Source organism: Equus asinus, chromosome 20, assembly GCF_041296235.1.
Source record: "Equus asinus isolate D_3611 breed Donkey chromosome 20, EquAss-T2T_v2, whole genome shotgun sequence".
Lineage (NCBI taxonomy): Eukaryota > Metazoa > Chordata > Mammalia > Perissodactyla > Equidae > Equus > Equus asinus.
In genome coordinates, this window is record NC_091809.1 from 16,752,731 (window position 1) to 16,773,293 (window position 20,563).

Genomic DNA, 20,563 nt, shown 5'->3' on the forward strand with positions numbered 1-20,563 from the left:
ATAACCTGCCTGCGCGCAGCACTTAAACGAATTGCGTTCGCGGACGTGACGTTCCGTGGGCGCAGCGGGCGGGGCAAAGGTCATCATGTCGGTTTCACCAGCCGATCAGGCGAAACTCAAGCACAGACGTGGAATCAGGTCTGGAAGCCCAGGCTTTCCACCCCTTTTGGGGGATAAGGCCGTGAACGTCCAGGCAGTCTAAGAGCCATTCCTCCCCTCCCGCCGCGCAAAGGGCGCCGCGCCCAGGTTGGACGGGAGGGGGATGGGCAGGGTTTGGGTCCTGGGACTCCTGCTGCTCTGGGTCAATGTCCTCTTCTCCCCACCCGCCTGCAGGAGGATGGTGTTCCAGGGCGGCTCAGCGAGAGCGCGGAGGACCTCAGCCTGGACCTGGGGGCGCTCCAGGGCAGCGAGTATCTTCAGGACCTGGGCTTTGGGGTCCTTTCCCATGCCGAGTCCGGGGAGGCCAGGGGCAGTGGATCCCCTGGTGAAGAAGCTGGAGGAGATTCGCCCTTCTCCAGCTCCGCACAGGCCCCGGACCAGCCACGGACGCGCAGCTGGGAGAGGGCACGGAGCTGCCCCGACAGCTGGCAGAGGTCAGCCCCCCACCGCCACTGCTTCCGTGACCCACCCCCAGGGCGGCCCGGAAACGCTGCCCCCTGCCTCTAGCTCGAGGGCCACTGTGGGTGTCTGCACTGACAGAGGCAGCCCAAAAGGCCCTCTCTCCAAGACGCACATGCATGACGCACCCAGAGCCTGTGTGGGCACACGAATCCGGGTGCACAGACAAGCGCGCATACGCCAAAGGAGCGTGCACAAGCACCAAGTGAAGACTATGCCAGCGCTCCGCAGGCACCCACAAACCCAGATGTGCACACTTGCCCGCGCACACTGGGTGTCCACGCCCACACTCAACCTGCAAGCTTGCACACTCATGCATAGAAGGCTAAGTGTGTGACTTTTTGCACACCAGTTGCACATGTATGCACAAAGCCACAGATGTGCTTGTGATCAAAACACAGCTGTGTGCTCAGCTCCACACACGCCATAGTGGTGGCCCTGTACAGTGGAAGGGGGTGCTTTAGCCACCCCCACCCATCTCCCTCAACCCCCCCAAGTCACCCCAAATAAATCTAGTCTAGTCTGTGTAAACAGGGTGGGCCTGCGACACAAATGGGAGCATCAGCAGACCCCCCACACAGGGTTCCCCTGATGACCCCTCCGATGTAGCGAGATCTGGACGCCTCTCTGTGCCCTGCCCTGGAAGGATCACCCCAGGTTCCCCAAGCTCCTGGATGTGTGGCAGGCCAGGGATGGGGCAGCCGCCAGATGGAACAGACCCAGCCAAGCTCTGACTCTCTCCTTTCCCCCAGCAGGTTCAGCACCGACACCTCAGCTGTGAATGACGGGCCCTGTCTCCCTCGGACGCTGGCTAGCCTTGCTCTCAACCAGCCGGGAGAGGGTCTGCAGGCCTGGACCCAAGAGTGTCTGCCTGGGGGTGGGACCCCAGCAGAACACTCTGGCAAGGTGGGTGCAGCCCGCAGCCGCCCCCCCCTCCCACAGTAACACACCCTTGGGCCCAGGAGCTGGTGCTGCGGCAAGAAAGGAGCATGTCTCCCATAGCTAGCGGGACTTACGAATCATGGCGGGGTTGTCCATGGTGTAGCCCCTGACTGGGGAGCGCTGAGTCCTGACATTACAGCCCAGGCCTGAGGGGCTTCACTGGGGCTGGGGCCACAGCATGGGATCCTTGACCACAAGTGCAACCCATGGGTTGGGGGGCAAGGGGACGTCTCCACATATCTGCAGCTGGAAGGAAGCAATGTCTGTGACTTGGGTCTGCAAATGGGTGGGGCTTGTCTTGGGTCTGGATTGCAGCCCATAGCTGGGGAATGCATGCTCTGGGCTGTGGCCTGTGCCAGGGGACCATGACCTGGGGGGAAATCCCTGACCACAGCTGGAACGTGTGGCTCAGAGTTTCAGGCCCCAGCTCACAGCTAGGGGGAATGTCCTTGGCCAGGACTGCCATCCATGACTGCGGAGGGGATGGCTGCAGCCCGGGGGTTGCTATGGAGACTGAGCCCCGTGCTTCTGCCCTGTGGCTGGGGGGAGCCCTTACCTGCGCTGATGGGAGGCTGGGGCCCTGGCTGTGGCTGGGGACCCTCCATCTGGGGAGTCTGCCTGCAGCCTGGGGCTGCCTCCCTCCCCCGGCTTAGCAGGATGCTTATTCCCTGCAGGAATGTGACAGCCCTGAGAAAAAAGTGAGGTCACGGTCAGTTCCCGTGTCCTTCGATGAGATCAGCTTCCTGGGACTCTCTCCAGTTTTGGAGGTGCCCACTCCAGCTGTCGAAGGTAGCCAGGCCTGGGGGTTCCCTCATTCCAAACAAGTAGGGCAGGGGGTTTCTGCTGGAGGGTGCCCCGGATGGGGCCCCAGCTGGACCCCAGAGAAAGGAAAGGAGCGAAGGGGGCTTAGGGTCCCCTGGGCAGAATGCTGGGGGTCCTGGGGAAGGGTGGGCAGAGAAGGGAAGCAGCCTCCAGTATCTGCCCTCCCCCTCCCCAGGACCTCGAGCCAGGTGGACTGCACCATTGCAGTGACCTTGCCCCCCGAGGGGTCTCTCTTCTTTCTCTTTCTATCTTTATCTGGCTCCTTGTCTCTGAATCCTAAGAGCTTGTGTCTCTCTGGTGTTAGACGGACTGCAATCTAAACCCAAATCTCTCACTTTCTAGCAAGTCTCAGAGCCTCGGCAGCTTTCTCTATAAAATGGGACGATCAGTGTATCTCCCTAGTGCCACCTGGAGGGTTCCCTGAGTGCCCATGTGCAAAGCGCGTAGCGCATCATAAGTGCTCGTAAGACACTCAGGACACCTCCGTCCCTGGCTGTCTGCCCTCTTCGTGCCTTTCCTCCCCGAGAGTGGCAGGCCCCATCTGGACAGTCTCCAGTTCTGCAGGGGTGGGTCAGGGGGTGCCAGGGCAGGGCTGGTCCCACCCCAGAGCCCCCTCATCATGCCTGTGCCTCCTGGGGTGGGGGCTCCTTCCAGGCCTGGAGCCGCCGGCGCTGGAGTGCATGGAAAAGGACCACGTGGAGCCGGATCGTGTGTGAGTGTCCGCCCTGGGGAGGGCGAGGGGCCCCAGTGGACAGCCAAGGGGTCAAGGCTGGGGTCCATCTCAGTCCCCCCATAACCTCTGTCTTCTCTCCCACACCATCCTTCTCCCAGGGGAGGGACCCAGGCCCCTCAGAAAGGTCCTGGACATAGCATCCAGAGAGGGTTGGGGCTTCGGGGTAGGGTCTGCATCAGGACCCTGGGCCTGGTCAGGCCATCGCAACTCGTCTTGGGGAATATGCCTGTAATCCGGGGACCATGGGCTGTTTTTATCCCCCACCCAGGCTGATTGTCCAGCAGGTGCTTCAGGAACTTCGACAGTACCATGGGTGAGTGGGAAGGGGGACAGGTGTGAGGGCACAAGTGTGGGAGAGGACAGAAGTGGAGACAGGTAGTGGAGAAGGGTGGGGAACACAAGTTTGGGGGAACAGGCATGGTGGGACAGATGTAGAGGGACAAATATGAGAGACAGTTACAGGAGTGGACAGGTGTGGGAGTGGACAGGTGTGGAGGTGGACAGGTGTGGGAGTGGACAGGTGTGGGAGTGGACAGGTGTGGGGGAATGGACAGGTGTGGAGGTGGACAGGTGTGGGAGTGGACAGGTTTGGAGGTGGACACGTGTGGGAGTGGACAGGTGTGGGGGAGTGGACAGGTGTGGGAGTGGACAGGTGTGGAAGTGGACAGGTGTGAAGGTAGACAGGTGTGGAGGTGGATAGGTGTGAAAGTGGACAGGTGTGGGAGTGGACAGGTGTAGAGGTGGACAGATGTGGGAGTGGACAGGTGTGCAGGTGGACAGGTGTGAGAGTGGACAGGTGTGGGAGTGGACAGGTGTGGGGTAGTGGACAGGTGTAGAGGTGGACAGGTATGGGAGTGGACAGGTGTGGGAGTGGACAGGTTTGGAGGTGGACAGGTGTGGGAGTGGACAGGTGTGGGGGAGTGAACAGGTGTAGAGGTGGACAGGTATGGGAGTGGACAGGTGTGGGAGTGGACAGGTGTGGAAGTGGACAGGTGTGGAGGTGGACAAGCATGGGAGTGGACAGGTGTGGGGGAGTGGACAGGTGTAGAGGTGGACAGGTGTGGGAGTGGACAGGTGTGGGAGTGGACAAGTGTGAAGGTAGACAGGTGTGGAGGTGGATAGGTGTGAAAGTGGACAGGTGTGGGAGTGGACAGGTGTAGAGGTGGACAGATGTGGGAGTGGACAGGTGTGGAGGTGGACAGGTGTGAGAGTGGACAGGTGTGAGAGTGGACAGGTGTGGGAGTGGACAGGTGTGGGGGAGTGAACAGGTGTAGAGGTGGACAGGTGTGGGAGTGGACAGGTGTGGGAGTGGACAGGTGTGGGGGAGTGAACAGGTGTAGAGGTGGACAGGTGTGGGAGTGGACAGGTGTGGAGGTGGACAAGCATGGGAGTGGACAGGTGTGGGGGAGTGGACAGGTGTAGAGGTGGACAGGTGTGAGAGTGGACAGGTGTGGGGGAGTGGACAGGTATGGTGGAGTGGACAGGTGTGGGGGAGTGGACAGGTGTAGAGGTGGACAGGTGTGAGAGTGGACAGGTGTGGGGGAGTGGACAGGTATGGTGGAGTGGACAGGTGTGGGGGAGTGGACAGGTGTGAGAGTGGACAGGTGTGGGAGTGGACAGGTATGGTGGAGTGGACAGGTGTGGGGGAGTGGACAGGTGTGAGAGTGGACAGGTATGGTGGAGTGGACAGGTGTGGAAGTGGACAGGTGTGGAGGTGGATAGGTGTGAAAGTGGACAGGTGTGGGAGTGGACAGGTGTAGAGGTGGACAGATGTGGGAGTGGACAGGTGTGGAGGTGGACAGGTGTGGGAGTGGACAGGTGTGGGGGTGGACAAGCATGGGAGTGGACAGGTGTGGGGGAGTGGACAGGTGTAGAGGTGGACAGGTGTGAGAGTGGACAGGTGTGAGAGTGGACAGGTGTGGTGGAGTGGACAGGTGTGGGGGAGTGGACAGGTGTGGGGGAGTGGACAGGTGTAGAGGTGGACAGGTGTGAGAGTGGACAGGTGTGGGGGAGTGGACAGGTGTGGGGGAGTGGACAGGTGTGGGGGAGTGGACAGGTGTAGAGGTGGACAGGTGTGAGAGTGGACAGGTGTGGGGGAGTGGACAGGTGTGGGGGAGTGGACACGTGTGAGAGTGGACAGGTGTGGGAGTGGACAGGTGTGGGGGAGTGGACAGGTGTGGGGGAGTGGACAGGTGTAGAGGTGGACAGGTATGGGGGACAAGTGTGGAGAAGACACGAGGAAATGGGGAAAAAACGGATGCTGGAGAGGTGGGAGGAGGGACTGGTGTGGGAAGGACAAGGGACATGAGCTGCGGATCAAGCTACCAGTAGCCGGTGGGGTCCCTTTGTACAAATGAGAAAAAGTGCCTCTGTCCCGAGACACCGCCTCTGTTAGAAAGTCTTCCTGACACGCTGACTTGGTTCAACCAAGAGGTGTCAGCGCCCCCTGCTGGAAAGCCTGCCACAGTGCCCACGTGCACAAGCCCACGTGTGCAGAAATGGTGGGCTCTCGGAGGTGGCACCGGGTGCACACCTGTCCGCAGAAGCCCTGAGAGAGAGACCGGAAAGGGAGCAGCTGGGGGAGGAGGAGCTGCTGACCCTGGTGTCTGCCCCCTCTGATCCTGCAGGACCCGGCAGAGAGCTCGCCTGTCCGTCAGCCCTGGAGGAGCCCCCTCAAACCTCACCTGGTTTGAGTTCCTATCTGAGTAAGTGCGCAGAGCTCCCATTGTGGGCGGGGACAGCGCTGGATTCGCACACACAAGTGTTTCCGGGCCTCTGTGCCTGACCCTGTGCTGGGGGCAGGAGCTGGGGCCCTCATCCTCTCACTGGAACCACCAGGGCAGCGGTGGGGGGTGGCAGGGTCTCCTCATACACCCTGGAAGGGCAGAGGAAGACTTCCTGGAGGAGGTGACAGCTTGAGCTGGGTTCTGATGGAAGAGTAGGAGTTCGCCAACATGTGGAGAGAAGGATGGGGCAAAGCAAAAGGTGGCTTGCAGGGGAACTGCAAAGCCTTGTGAGTGGTGTCAGGGTGGGGCTGAGAGGAGGGAGGGTGGGGGAAGTCAGCAGAAGCTAGATCAGCTCTGTGAAGCTGAGGAGCCCAGCTCTCTGGTGACTGATGATGGGGAGCACGGACAGGGCTTGGGGGCGGGCACAGGGCGCACACTGGAGGTGTGGGATCTCCCTCCGGGGAATAGATTCCACCAGAGCTGGATTTGTCTGTATTTTGACTGACTTAATAAGGATTTATTAAGTGAGGGTGTGTGATTCTGTAATCCGGGAGAGGCATGACCGTGATCTGAGGCTGGAGTGTCGGGGAAGAGGGGGAGCAGGATTTGGGAGATACCCCAGAGGAAGAGTGGGCAGAATTTATAGGCTGATCAGATCGGGAGGGGAGGATGAATCAGAGGGAGGAGGCAGAGATGGACAGAGCCAAGGTTTCCAGCCCGGGCCCATCAAAGGACCTCAAGCTTGAGACCATATCACACTCCTGTCTGCAAACCCAGTCCCTGAGGTTCCTGAAATTTCACAAACATTTGTGAATGTTTGTTGAATGAATAAGTGAGTGACAGAGTTAGGCTCCATGGAAGGGATGAAACCGCTAGAAAAGGAGGCCACAGCGAGACAGATTCCGGGTGGATCGCAGGAGGGACCCACAGGACTGACTCAGAATGGCCCTCTGGGTGTGCTGCCCAGTCCTCATCAATCTCCCCACTCCTTAGGAGTGAAGATGGAGCCAGCAAGATCGAGCGGAGCGACAGGAGCACCGGGGTGAAGCGCAGACTGAGCTCGCTCCGCAGTCGAGTCACCAGGCAGAAGGAGAAGGTGAGGGGAGACCCCCTCCGCCTTCTGCAGCTTGTGAGGGTGACCCTGGCCCCAGAGCCCTGTGATTCAAGGTGGGTCTGCGTACCCAGGGCATTCTAAGGCCCACCTCCATCCCCCACAGGGGAAGAGCCCGCTGCCTCTCAAGGACAAGGGTCAGGATGCTCAAGAGAGGAAGGAGTGTGTCAATGGGCACCAGCTGGCACACGGAAACTTCTCGGGCCACTCCAGCTGCCCCCTGTGCGGCCAGCCCTTTCTGAGCTCCGGTAAGTCCAGTGGCCCAGCCTGTCCCGCTGGATGGCAGCCACTTTCTCTCCTTCACTTCCTTGAAATCCCTCTGGCGGCCTCCTTTGCTCTTTGCATCCTCGTCCCATTTCGCCCTTGCCAGGGGAGGGATGACTTCGGCTCCCTGCAGAGCACGAGGGATTGGTCCCCAAGGGCAGCGACCATTCGATGAGCTCAGGGCCCGAAAAGTACCTTTAAGCCTCAGCTTTTGTCGTTGCAAAAATCCTCTTGCAAAAAACCAGACTCAGGCAGTGTCTTAGTTAGCTAGGGCTGCGTAACAAAGTATCACAATCTGGGTGGCTTCAACAGGTCTTGGAGTTCGGGAGAAGTCTAAGATCAAGGGGTCGGCAGGGCCAGGCTCCCTCTGACAGTGCCAGGGAGGGTCCATTCCAGGCCTCTCTCCTTTGGCCTGTGGCAGCAGAACTCCGGTCTTCACATGACATTCTCCCTGTGTGTGTGTGTATGTGTGTGTTTGTACGTCTGTGTCCCACTTTTCCCTTTTTATAAGGAGACCAGGCATATTGCATTCGGGGCCCACCCTACTGCAGTATGACCTCATCTGAACTAATTATATCGGCAATGACCCTGTTTCCAACTCAGACCACCCTCCGAGAGACAGCAACATATGAGTTTGGGCAGGAAGGGCACAATTCACCCCATAACAGGCAGCGTCCTGCCTCCCAGGGCTCTCCAGGGAATAAGAGTGAGGGTCTTTGCTCACGAAAGAGTATTGGGTACCAAAGACCCTAAAGGGAGATGGCTCCGGTCTTTTCTGGGATTTAGAACTCTGCCTTTGTGAAAAACGAGCCCCACTTTGTAGGGAATGGAGACAAGGCGTTGGCAACTGTGTGTTAGAAAAGATGAGCGTGCAGCTGGCAGCGAGAATTCAGACGGTAGACTGTGTCTTGTGGGAATCACGCTAGTGTTGGGTTCGTCGAGACAGTGGCACTATTGATATTTGGGGCCATGTCATTCTCTGTTGTGGGGGCTGTCCTGTGCATTGTAGGATGTTGAGCGGCGTCCCTGGTTTCCGCCCACTAGATGCCAGTAGCATCCCTCCAGGGAGTCGTGACAAGCAAAAATGTCTCCAGATGTGGCGAAATGTCCCCTGAGGGGCAGAATTGTCCTGGGTGAGAATCAGTGGGCTAGTGAGATGGAGAACAGGCCTCAGGGTGGGCCGTGCAGGGAAAGCCACACCTCCACCCATGGGGCAGGTGCCTTCAGGTGACCTGAGCCTGAGCGGCAGGTTTTGTATTTCTTGGCTTTGCTGGCCCCACACATGAGCCTTTTCCTTCTTCCTCATTCCTCCCTCTTTCTGGAGCCCCGTCTGGTTGGCTGTGGGGCTGTGGCTGTCCAGCTGGCCGCTGCTGCTGTCAGGGCTGTCCTGTTTTGAGCTTTCCCTCCGCTGCTGCTGTCAGGGCTGTCCTGTTTTGAGCTTTCCCTCCGTCAGATGACCTCCTACCTGCTTTCTGACACATGAGCTTTCTTCAGCCGAGGCTGGCGTGGGCTTTGCAAAGTCTTCAATGTACCGCCGACTTCAGCATCTTGAAGTCGTTTTAAGCAGCAGGTGACTTCCTGTTTCTGCTGACTTCCTGTTCTCTTCTTGGGGGACTGAGGTCTGCTGGATACGGGGGGCCGCCTCCCCGGAGGGCCAGGATCAAGCCTTCAGAGCCCCATCTCGGCCATCAGTTTCAAGGGGCAGGTGCGAGGTTGGCCGAGGGAAGGATCCAGAACCGAGCCACAGACAGTACGTAAACGAAGGCTGCTTTCACGCTACACCGGCAGAGTGGACTACTTTGCAACATGATCCGCAAAGCTCAAGCTATTTACCGCGTGATTCTTTACAGAAAGTTTGTCGATCCCTGAGCCAGCTTACCTGGGGGCAAGGAAGACCCAGCAAAGTGACTTACCATAGGCCACTGCTAGATCAATAAACCCTTTACAAATAGGACCTTGAAAGACCAGAGTTCCAACCCGGACTAATTTCCTGAATGTCACTCCGAAGTCACATAAGATTTTGTGCAAATAATAAGAATGATAGGTAACATTACTGTACTGATCGCAAACACCCGTGTGCTTTAAGTGAATTTCCTCATTAAATCTCAGAACATCTCTATAAGATAGCTGTTGTCACTTCCCCTTTTACAGATGAGGAAACTGAGGCTCAAAGGAGTTAAGTTCTTGCCCAAGGTCCCAGAGTCAGGATTGGGGCTCCTAGTCTGAGGCCCTGATTACCACTCCCCTACCACACCATGCCACTTGCTTTTTTTTATTATTATTATTATTATTAGTTTTTTTTATTTTTTTCCTTTTTTCTCCCCAAAGCCCCCCAGTACATAGTTGTGTATTTTAGTTGTGGGTCCTTCTAGCTGTGGCATGTGGGATGCTGCCTCAGCGTGGCTTGATGAGCAGTGCCATGTCCGTGCCCAGGATTCGAACCGACGAAACACTGGGGCTGCCTGCAGCGGAGCGCGTGAACTCAACCGCTCAGCCATGGGGCCAGCCCACCACTTGCTTTTTTTAAGAAATAAACTTTTAATTATTTTTTAGGTGTACCAAAGGCAAAATTTTCTATTTCAAAAGAAAATTAAATGACAGGCTACTTGAAGAGCATAAGTTTAAGATACCAAAGATGCTTTGTTGTTTGATGACTTATTGTCAATATTTGGGGCCATTTTTAAGGTTTTCCCCCAAAATGGCATTAATAGTAGCTCTGTACAATATTTAAAATAACAGGAAAATGAAAACCCCTTTCTGCCCGATTTTTTGAGACTGTTCTAAAGACAGCAAATTTGTGCTCAGTTGTTTTTCCTTTGCTTTAAAATAAGCTACTAGTAATCCTAAACCAGGCGAAAATGTATTGTTCTTGGATTGAATATAAGCATTCATATTTGCAAAAATGTTTTGCAATGTGTCCTTGGCTTCTAGAAAAGCCTAAAATAGCTACTGAGAGACTAGAGTTTATTTTCAAATTCTGAGACTGGCTTCCAGTAATCTCTTATCAGTGGACTTCGTGGTGAAATACCAGATACTAAGGATCACACTGGATTCCTTGGTATAACCACGAACCTGTTATTGATTGCTTTCTGCGGCTGGTATAAACCAGTGAGGAATCGAGTCTAGAGTACAATGCAAGACAGGCAGGAGTGATAGCTTAACGTTTTGTTTTGTTACAGGAAAAGTCAACACTAAAAATATGCGCTAGAGAAACTAACACCTACTTAGAGAGTTTAACATTCTAGCAAACCAAAAGGTCAAACTTCAAAATGACCAAACGGGTAACTTGTAGCTGGAATATTTTGCTACATTTTGCCATTGTACCTTAACTTAGATTATACCTGTCTGTAGAGTCTTGGCACCATCTTGGCACAAGAAACGAACTCCTCCTGCCTTTCTGGGGGCGGGGGACCCTTTTTCTTCTCTAAACTTTTAATTTGAGATTTATAGAAAAGTGCAAAGAGAGAAGAGAGAATTCCCTTGTACCTGTCACCTGCTTCCCCTCTTGTTAACATCTTATATGACCACAGCACATTTGTCACAACTTAGGAACCAACGTTGGTGCTGTATTATTAACCAAACTACAGATTTTATTCAGATTTCACCAGCTTTTTGTTGTTGTTAGGTTCTCTTTCTGTTTCAGGATCCAATTCAGGATACTACATTATCTTTAATCAGCCTCTCTCCCCCGTCTTTCTGGTCTGTGAATCACCCTGCAGGTAATTATGGAAGGTGGGTCTCCAGGTAAAACTGAGATGCTTCCCCAGAGATCAGCTCCACTACAGAACACCATTCCAGACAGTCCTGTTCCTGGCCTTGACCTTTGAGGCCCTTCGTGGTCTGACCCCGCCTACTCCTCCGCCCTTCTCTCCCACTGCTATGCCACCCACACTCCACGGCCCAGCCGCCCTGAAGTCTTGCGGCTGCCCATGCATATCACCTGCGCCTTGCTCATGCAGTGCTGTTCTGGAACTCCCTCCGCCACCTAACTCTTACTCATCCATTAAGACAAAGAGCAGGTCCACCTCCCCCCAGGAAGCCTGCATTGGGTGACTGTGTCAGTAAGTGTCTGAGTTCCTTTTGGGCCGGTTGCTGTCAGCTGATGGGTCATTTTGCTCCCCAGGGGACATTTGGCAATGTCTGGAGATATTTTTGGTTGTCAGGAATGGGGGTACTACTAGTGGCATCTCGTGGGTAGAACCAGGGATGGTGGTCAACATCCTCCAGTGCTCAGGACAGGCCTCCCACAGAGAATTAGCCAGCACCAATTGTCGATAGCGCCGAAACAGAAACTCTGCTGTAGATTTAAGATCCCTGTGTCTCCTTAGCTCCCAGCAGAATCCCTGGCCCATGATAAGGACTCGATAAACGCAGAATGGTTGGACAGATAAAAGAAAGATGAGAGACACCTCTCCTTCCTGCCAGGCTCCTTGAGAAAGTTGGTTTCTACATTTAGGGGAAAACTGTGTCAACCTGAAGGTTTCTATAACCAAGGTGGCTAGAGAAATAAGGATCATGCCACTTTTCCTGCTTAAAATCTTCAATGGCTCCCCACTGCCTTTGGAATACAGTTCAAAAGTCATAGGAATTCAGAGAGTAAACATTTACCAATCCATTGAGACCTCAAAAAGACCTGTGTCTGGGCTTCTGAACTCATTCGGGATGGCTTATCTGATGAAGCATGTCCTTGTTCTTCTGGAACCTCCAGTTCTGTGGGCACACTTCCTCTCTTGACCACAAACTACAGTTAAACTGAAGGCAGGTTACTTGGGGACTCTGCCACCCACTTCTGAACTGAGGGCTCTTGACCACAGATTGTGGGTGTTTTGAAGTGAGTTGCGTTTGGGGAGATCTTGACCCGCTTGAGCAGCTTGGACCTTGAGTGAGAGGGGCTGGCTCCTCTCCTGGTTACCGCCCGACTGCTCCACCTGTGGGGGACCTGGATCGGACAAGCGGCCTCAGGGCTGGGATGCCTGATAGCACCTGAGTGGGTGCTGGCACTGGGGGAGGTATCTGGTATTATCTACAGGTGTCTACACACACCTGCGTGTAGGTGTCTGGCATGTGTTTCAGACTCTGAACACCTGTTTGGGGGTATCTGATAGCATCTGTATTGGGGATATCTGGTATGTTTTGGGGAGTATCTAAAAGTTCCCGTGTAGGGTCTCTGATATGTTTCTGGGTGTCTAAAGGCGTATTTGGGGGTATTTGATGGCTCCTGGGTGAAGGTGTCTGGTACTTTTGAGCTAGTGGCATGATTTTCAGCTTCTGAATAGTTTCAGGATGTCTAACAGACCTAGGTGGGGTGTCTGACCTATATTGGGTACCTGGAAGCATGTTTGAGTATCTGATGGCACTGCCTGGATGTCTGGTATGCATTTGGGGTATCTGGTGGTACCTATGTTGGGGTGTCTGGGACCACCAGAGAAGCATATGATGTATTATTCCCAGACTTGCAGTCTACCTTCCTATGATCTATGCTTCCTGCAAACTACGCTGCCCCCTCCTCACACGTGAGACCTGTTCTCTCCATTTCTTGTATACCCCTCTCAGACTTCTCGCTCCCAGACTTGCCCCCCTTAGATATCCCCAGATGCCCACTGGCTCCCCTCTTCAGCCACCCCTGATGCCCCCCAGACCTGCTGTCCTCCCCCAGAAGCCCCACTAATCACCCAGGCCCCCCTAATCACGTTGACCCCACAAAACGGTCCCAGCCCTGCCGATCTCCCCTCAGGACCCCCCTAGGCTCCCCCTAGCTTGGCTATCTCCCCTCAAGATCACCCCTGAAGCCCCCCGGGGCCCCGCTAATCACCCAGCCCCCGCTGACCCAACAAAACGCCACCCAACCCCGCTGATCTCCCCTCAGGACCCCCCTAGGCGCCCCCCAGCCTGCCGATCTCCCCTCAGGATCCCCCCTGAAGCCCTCCCAGCCCAGCTAATCACGCAGCCCCCGCTGAGCCAACAAAACGCCCCCCAACCCCGCGGATCTCCCCTCAGCACCCCCTCCAGGCGCCCCCAGCCCCGCTGGCCCGCCCCTCAAGGATCGCCCTCACCCTCATCGCAGGTACCCTCCCCCTTCCCTCCGCGCGCCCCTACAAGCCCAGCCGGACGTCCCCCGCCCGCCGCCCCAAGCTCAGCCCGAGGCAAAGTCCGCGGTCCCGGGGACCCTCTGGCGCGCGAGGCCCCGCCCCCTTCCGGGCCCACACCCTCTGGCCCGCCCTCGGGGGCGGGGCCGCGCATGCGCAACTCGGCGGCGTGGCTTCCCGCTTCCGGCTCGGTACTGGGGGCGGCTGTGGATCCGGGGAGGCTGGGCTGCAGCGGCAGCGGCGGCGGCGGTGGCGGCGGCGATCGGGCTGCGGGGGACCCAGCCGAGGTGAGGACGGCGGGGCGGCCCCGAGGAGCACGGGGCTCGGGAGGGAGGCCTCGGGCCCCGGGAAGGCGCCGTCGGGCCCCGGGGGCGGTCTCGGGCGCGGGACCCCCGGGGTGGCGTCGGCCTCAGGCCGGGCCCCCGTGGACTCCTCCAGGCTGGCGGAGGGTCCTGCGGCTCAGGCGGCCCTTTCGGTGCAGGTGGGGTCCGTTTGGCGAATGCAGGGATGCAGACGATGCCTGCCGGCCCCATCCGAGCCCCACCCCTCGGGCGGTGCAACTTTGCCTCGTTCGGGAGAGAAAGGTCACCGGGCTCTAGGTGCAGGGGCGCTGGGGGCAGGACCAGGGATGCAGCTGTAACCATCCCAGTAACCAGCACTGGCGTCCATCAGGCCTCCGGGGAGCTCTCACGCCCTGGGGCAAACGTCCTTCCTGCCAGTGGACGTTGGGGCAAGGAAAGCACACCAAGGGGGTGTGTGCTTCGGGTTTTCCTTACCCCTCTCTCCAGTTTCTTTCTCGTGGAAGAATTTAGATCGTGCATTGCAGGCGGGAAGGAGAGGCCCGTGGTCCTTGCACGGTTGGTTTGCTGTCTTCCTCCTGTCTTTCTAACCTGTTGCTCTGTTGAGATCGAAGCCGCAGAAGAGATACCCCGCCCAGAGGGTAAAAAGTTTCTTGAAGTTTTACCAAGGAAGTGGAAGACGCTACTTGCCTCGCTTTGGCTCATTCAAGGAGAGCGGAACTCCAGCCAGGAGCTTTTTAAAAGGCTCTTCTCTTCTTGTTGACTAGAGAGAGTTCAGGGCAGTGTACACAGCCTATGGCCGAGGGCGATTTGGGATGATTTGCAGGCATCTTGGTGAATGATTAATCCTGGAACTGTATGGAGAAGTGTCAAGAGCGCAGGCGTGAGTGACAAGTCAGATCTGGGTTCTGGTCCCAGTGTCCACCATATATTAGCCGTGAAACCTCGATAGGCCTCTGTCTTCCCCTCTTTAAACTGGGAATAATGGTTGGTTGGGGGTTTGATGACATAATATGTGTAAGGTGCATAGTGGAGTGCCTGGCTTATGGCGAATGTTCGATAAGTGTTGTATGTTCTGTGCATGTGTGTGTGCCCCGAGGCCTGTATTCTCAGGTTGACATTCCAAGTAATAAAGAGTCTGGAAAATCAGCATCTGAGTTGTTGTTCGGACTAAGTCAGAGTTTACGTTTTATCAGTAATTTGTTATTTCTGTGGTTCAGGCCCTTTGGAGAAAAGAGTTGTTCTAAAGCGAGGAAGAGCATACAGCCGGAAGGCAGAATAAATGTAATTCTTGTAAACGTACTTTGTGTTGGTTTTGTATAGCTAATTTCACTTTTAAATGGCATACACTAGAGAAATGGAAAAGCCATAGGGCGATTCTTTTCTCTTTTTTCTTTTGCTTAAGTTGACTCGAGAATGCCCCCACTTTGAAAGTGGAAGTGGCACATATGTTTTTTCTGGCATAAGCTTTGGTATAATTTTCATTCTTGTCACACTAGCTAGCAATTACAGCTGGCTGCAGGGCGGTTGTCCTTGTCACCAGCCCCTGGGACTCCGGCTGTGGTCACCAGCTGAGCCTCCCTGGGTGTTTACCTACCACATGTTTAGCATATTTCTGCTCCTTATATCAAGGTCTGCTTCATTCTTTCTCATTCATCCTGAGTCCTGTTTCCATTTTTCCAAATTCCATCTATGACTTTTAAAACATTTTCATCTGAGCTCTCTTAAGTAATTGAAAGCCCAGAGACCTTTATGAAGTCCCTCCCATCTTCGTTTCTTTGTTATTTGTTAGATAAACTTTGCTTTTCCCCTGAAAGTCGTGAAGAGCTGCTGTGTTTTGAAAACCGTCTCTCCAGGTGCAAAGCTGTTCCAGTCACAGCTCTGGGGCTGCCTGTGGGAATTTTTTGGAGGAGGAATGTGGCTGATGGGGGAGGGGGCAAACTGATTAAAATAATGTCCTCCAGGAGGTCTGGGTGAAAGGACCCCCCACAGTGTGCTCATTTTGTTGTTGGTGGTGATAAAATTGCCGTTGGGTGTAAATTAAATTCAGCTGGCTTGCTTCCCCCGCTTCTGTTCCTAGATAGATTTATCGTTTCAACTGAGTACAAAGTTGCAGTTGGTTATGTTCAAAGTAGCAAATTTTGGTCAATGACTGACCTCATATGCAAGGGTGGGCCCTTGTGTAGTAGGCTGTACCATCTAGGTTTGTGTAAGTGCGCTCTCTAATGTTCGCACAATGACACACTCTCTTAACGACGCATTTCTCGGAACCTGTCTCCGTCGTTAAGCGGCGCATGACTCCACGCACTGCATGACTCCACGCACTGATTACGATTATATCTTGAAACAAAATATTCTGAAGGTTTAGTTAAGTATACACTTAGCACATTGTGAGTGGTTACATTTTAGACTCATGCCACTCTTTTTTTTAAATTATAACAACTTTATTGGGATATAATTCACATACCATAAAATTCACCCTTTTAAAATGTGCCATTCAGTGCTATTTAGCAGGTTCACAGAGTTATGCAACTGTCACCACTGTCTAAGTGCAGGACATATTATCAGCTGTCATTTTTTTTTTTTTTGAGGAAGATTAGCCCTGAGCTAACATCTGCCACCAATCCTCCTCTTTTTGCTGAGGAAGACTGGCCCTGAGCTCACATCTGTGCCCATCTTCCTCTACTTTATACGTGGGACACCTACCACAACATGACTTGCCAAGTGGTGCCATGTCCGCACCCGGGATCCGAACCGGCGAACCCCAGGCTGCCAAAGCGGAATGTGCGCACTTAACCGCTGCGCCACCGGGCCGGCCCCGAGCTGGTCATTCTTATGGCTGGGTTTCAGGAGGAGAGAAAGGCAAGAGAGGGAGGTGGGTCTAAGCAGGTGCCCCCTCCATTGTAGCATGGCATGGAGGAATTGAAGGACCACAGCAAATTACGTGGTGGGAATCCAGTGTGATACTGCACATAAGGACGGTTATGTGCTATTTATGCATAGCTCTGATTTGCTGAGATTAATTTGCAGAGTGAAATTTAACTTAAAAGGAATAATAGGGGCCGGCCTGGTGGCATGGTGATTAAGTTCATGCACTCTGCTTCAGTGGCCCAGGGTTCATGGGTTTGGATCCCAGGCACGGACCTAAGCACCGCTTGTCCAAGCCATGCTGAGGCAGCATCCCACATATAAAATAGAGGAAGATGGGCACAAATGTTAGCTCAGCGACAATCTTCTTCAGCAAAAAAAAGAAAAGAAAAAAAGAATAATAAATCGCCAAGTCATCCACAGTAGGGATCAGCGTACTCAGTCAGAAGTCCCATCACGAGAGTGAAATGGGCCAGACACAGTGTAGAGCAAAGAACTAAGCATCCTTGGGCATCCAAAGCAGTGAGGGAGTGAGCTTTGTGGTGCTCATAATGTCAGGATGTGGGGACTGATGGCAGGTCCTTGTGACCCTTTGCACTGTTCACCTGGGGGCTTCGAATCAAAGAATTTAAGGAGAGATGGGAAGATGGAAGAATCGAGGCCCTCATACACTGCCGATGGGAATGTAGGAGACTGCGGCTGCCATGGAAGACACGCCAGCAGTTCCTCAAAGTTAAACATAGAATTGCCAGAGACTCCAGCAATTCCGCTCCTAGGTATGTGCCCAAGAGAAATGAAGACGTACGTCCACATAAAAACTGGTACCCCCATGTTCACAGCAGCATCATTCACAGTAGCCAAAAAGGGTCCATCCGCTGATGAATGGAAAAGTCAAATGTGGTCCACCCGTACAACGGAATAGAATTCATCCACAAAAAGGAATGGAGCACCAGCACGTGCTGCAACGTGGATGAGCCTTGAAAACATTCTGCTGAGTGAAAGAAGCCGGTCCCGAAAGACTACGTACTCTCTGATTCCGTTTGTGTGAAGTATCCGGAACAGGCAAATCCAGAGAGAAAGAAAGTGGATTAGTGGTAGCTGGGGCTGGATGGAGGGGGACGTGGGGAGTGACAGCTAAGGGGTGCAGGGTTTCTTTTTGGGGTAATGAAAACTCAAATTGGTTGTGATAATTGACGCATGATTCTAAATATACTAAAAGCCATCAAATTGTCTATTTTAAAAGGGTGAATTGTATAGTATGTGAATTCCACCTCAATAAAACTGTTAAATAAAAGAGAGAGGAAACGAGAACTAGGAGAGTGGAAATGATTACGGGCATGGGGCAGAATTGTAAGAAATGGTTTGAGACTGGGAAGGCTGATGGGTAAAGATGAGAGAACCCTGAAGAAAAAGGGAACAGCTCACCAGCATAAATGGCACAGGGCTGGATTATTTTTCTTGTTTTTTTCCCCTCTGTTTTTTGTTTTGTTATGTTTTTGAGGAAGATTAGCCCTGAGCTAACATCTGCTGCCAATCCTCCTCTTTTTGCTGGGGAAGACTGGCCCTGAGCTAACATCTGTGCCCATCTTTCTCTACTTTATATATAGCATGGCTTGATGAGCGGTGTGTAGGTCTGCACCTGGGATCCGAACCAGCAAACCCCAGGCCACCGAAGCAGAACATGTGAACTTAACCACTGTGCCACCAGGCCGGCCCCAGGGCTGGATTATTGACACTAATAGCTTCTTATTCTCCTAAAGTTGATTACAGACTTAGGCCCCTGCCACGCAGGAGATGGTCACAAAGTCGTCTGTGCCATCCATCATGACAGGGGTTCAGGCAGAGGTATGGGGTCACAGTTTCCCCGTGGATGTAGGCCAGGCACGGGTGTGAAAGCCCTCTCTCTCCTGAGGGGTGGTGGTTGGGCCAAGCCTCAGCAGCTGTTGGCAGAAGGGGAACAGCATGTGCAAAGGCTCAGAGTCAGGAAACAACATCCCGTGAATCTGGTAGAGCTGAAACGGGCAATTTATAGGCTGGGGTGTTACCGTAGAGGACTTTATGGCTGTGCCCATCTGTGGGTGGAGGGTGGCTTTGAAAGGGTGGAGGCTGGAAAGAAAGAGGCCCACTGGGAGATGAAGGGGACCTTAACGAGGACAGCGTGGAAAGAGGACAGACTTCAGGTCTATTCAAAGGTGGATGTGTCGGGGCTCGGGTGACAGTGTGGGAGAGAGTGTGGGGGAGGTGACTGGTAGATAGTGGCACCGTCGTCAGCCAGTAGAGCTCTTCCTTACGCAGATGGGCACCAGGCAGCTAGCAGATGCCGACATGTGTTGGCATGACCAGTTTGGACCCCTCTCAGGTTTATATACTGCATTGGAGTATTCCTGTCCTCAGATCAGAGGTCTGTTCCCTCCCACCTCCACCCCATACCGAGGTCCTTCAGGGTTCAAGAACCGTGAGGAGCAGCCCTTTGCAGACTCCCAAGGACCCTGAGGTTGTGGCACTCGATGGTGGAGTGGGGACAGGGCAGAAGGCTAAGGAAGTGTTTAGAAGGCAGTTTCTGCCTGCTAGAGGTTGGCGGTGGAGGACGGAACAGGAGTGGCGGAGCACCAGGCCGCTGAGGGATGCAAAATCCATCAGAGATGGAAACCAAGGACATCTGACAGCCGAGCATCCGTCTGGTTAACGCGCTTATGTAACTGACTCCCGGAAGTCCAGCCGCTTCCACGTCCGCATGGCAGCTCTGGGCTTTGCTCGACCTGGATGCCATTCCCAGCAGCTCTGAGCCACTCTCACTGCCCCCCACCCCACCCCCAAGCACGTTACGTGTGGAGGGTCGTGGCTTTGGTGACTCGAGGGGCAGCTGCGTCTCTCCCCTGCTCTGTAATTTATAGCTGGCTTCTCCCACCGCAGTGATCTTGTGCACACATCTTAACTGGAGTGGTAGGCAGAACAATGCTGTGCACGCCCCCCGCCCGCCAAGATATACCCACAATCTAACCCCCAGGAACTGCGAGTATGTGACCTTACATGGCAAAGGGGACTTTGCAGGTGTGATTAAGGATGTGGAGATGAGGAGATGATCCTGGATTATGGTGGGCCCAATGTCATCACAAGAGTCCTGACAAGAGGGAGGCAGGAGGCTCCAGGTCAGAGAACGACGTGTGATGATGGAAGCAGATGTCGGAGAGAGAAGTCAGAAGATTCTACACTGCTGGCTCTGAAGATGGAGGAAGGGGCCGTGAACCAAAGAATGCAGGCGGCCTCTAGTAGCTGGAAAAGGCAAAGAAACACATTCTCCCCTAGAGCCTCGCAAAGGATCGCAGCCCTGCCCACCCATTTTAGACTCTCGACCTCCAGAACCGTAAGGGAGTAAATTTGTGTTGTCGTCAGCCACTGTTTGTGGTCATTCGTCACAGCAGCCATAGGAAGCTCAGTCACCCGGGTTCCATCTCCATTGCTTGAAAGCTCAGACTTCTCATTTGACTTGGGAGCCCCTCCGCTCCCCACCTGTCCCACCTGCCCTTGCATTTGAGCCCTTCCTTCTACCGTGGCAGCTTCTGACACTCCGGGCTTTACTCGGGATTCCACCTGCCTCCAGCAGGCCACTCTCGTTCCCTCTTCTCTGACCTGATCCGTGGCCCTCTACACACACACACACACGCACGCACGTGAGCCCCCTGAACAGGTGGCTGGGAGCTCTGGTCTGCTTTTGTGGTATTGGATATGCTACTTAAACTCTCTCATCTTCCGTTTCCTGTCTAGAGAATTAGAAGCCTACCAACACTCCCGTTTCATAGGCTTGTTCTTGCTTGTGGAGTACTCAGCAGTGTTTGGGTGTGTTCATTCGTTCATTCATTGATTCATTTATTCAACAGACAATTATCAGGCACCTGCTGTATACCAGGTACTGGCTTGCAACAGTGAACACAACCTAGCTCTTTTTTGATTTTAAAAATATAACTTCATTAATGAACTGCAAATGTATCTATAAGTAAAAGTCAATTTTTAAAAAATGAAGTGAAACCACGGTGGTGTGCTCCAGAAATTTGAGGAGCAATTATAAGTCACGTCTGATAAATTAGTGCTTTTAA

At 54.0% G+C, this 20,563-nt stretch overlaps 1 protein-coding gene across 10 annotated transcripts in view; it reads left to right on the plus strand.

Annotated features, from left to right (window-relative positions):
* ARHGEF18 (Rho/Rac guanine nucleotide exchange factor 18) overlaps positions 1-20,563 on the plus strand; it is a 92,619-nt gene that overhangs the window by 23,233 nt on the left and 48,823 nt on the right. For 4 of the 10 annotated variants that reach the window (XM_070491848.1, XM_070491845.1, XM_070491846.1 and 1 more), the window contains 8 exons: positions 334-593; positions 1,374-1,524; positions 2,235-2,349; positions 3,037-3,094; positions 3,384-3,428; positions 5,743-5,820; positions 6,835-6,937; positions 7,059-7,200. In XM_070491848.1, coding sequence (XP_070347949.1) covers positions 334-593; positions 1,374-1,524; positions 2,235-2,349; positions 3,037-3,094; positions 3,384-3,428; positions 5,743-5,820; positions 6,835-6,937; positions 7,059-7,200 — 952 coding nt within the window. Of the gene's footprint in view, positions 1-333; positions 594-1,370; positions 1,525-2,234; positions 2,350-3,036; positions 3,095-3,383; positions 3,429-5,742; positions 5,821-6,834; positions 6,938-7,058; positions 7,201-13,254; positions 13,590-20,563 lie in introns of those variants that run through there. The other 6 variants (XM_070491844.1, XM_070491841.1, XM_070491843.1 and 3 more) reach the window with 3 other exon arrangements.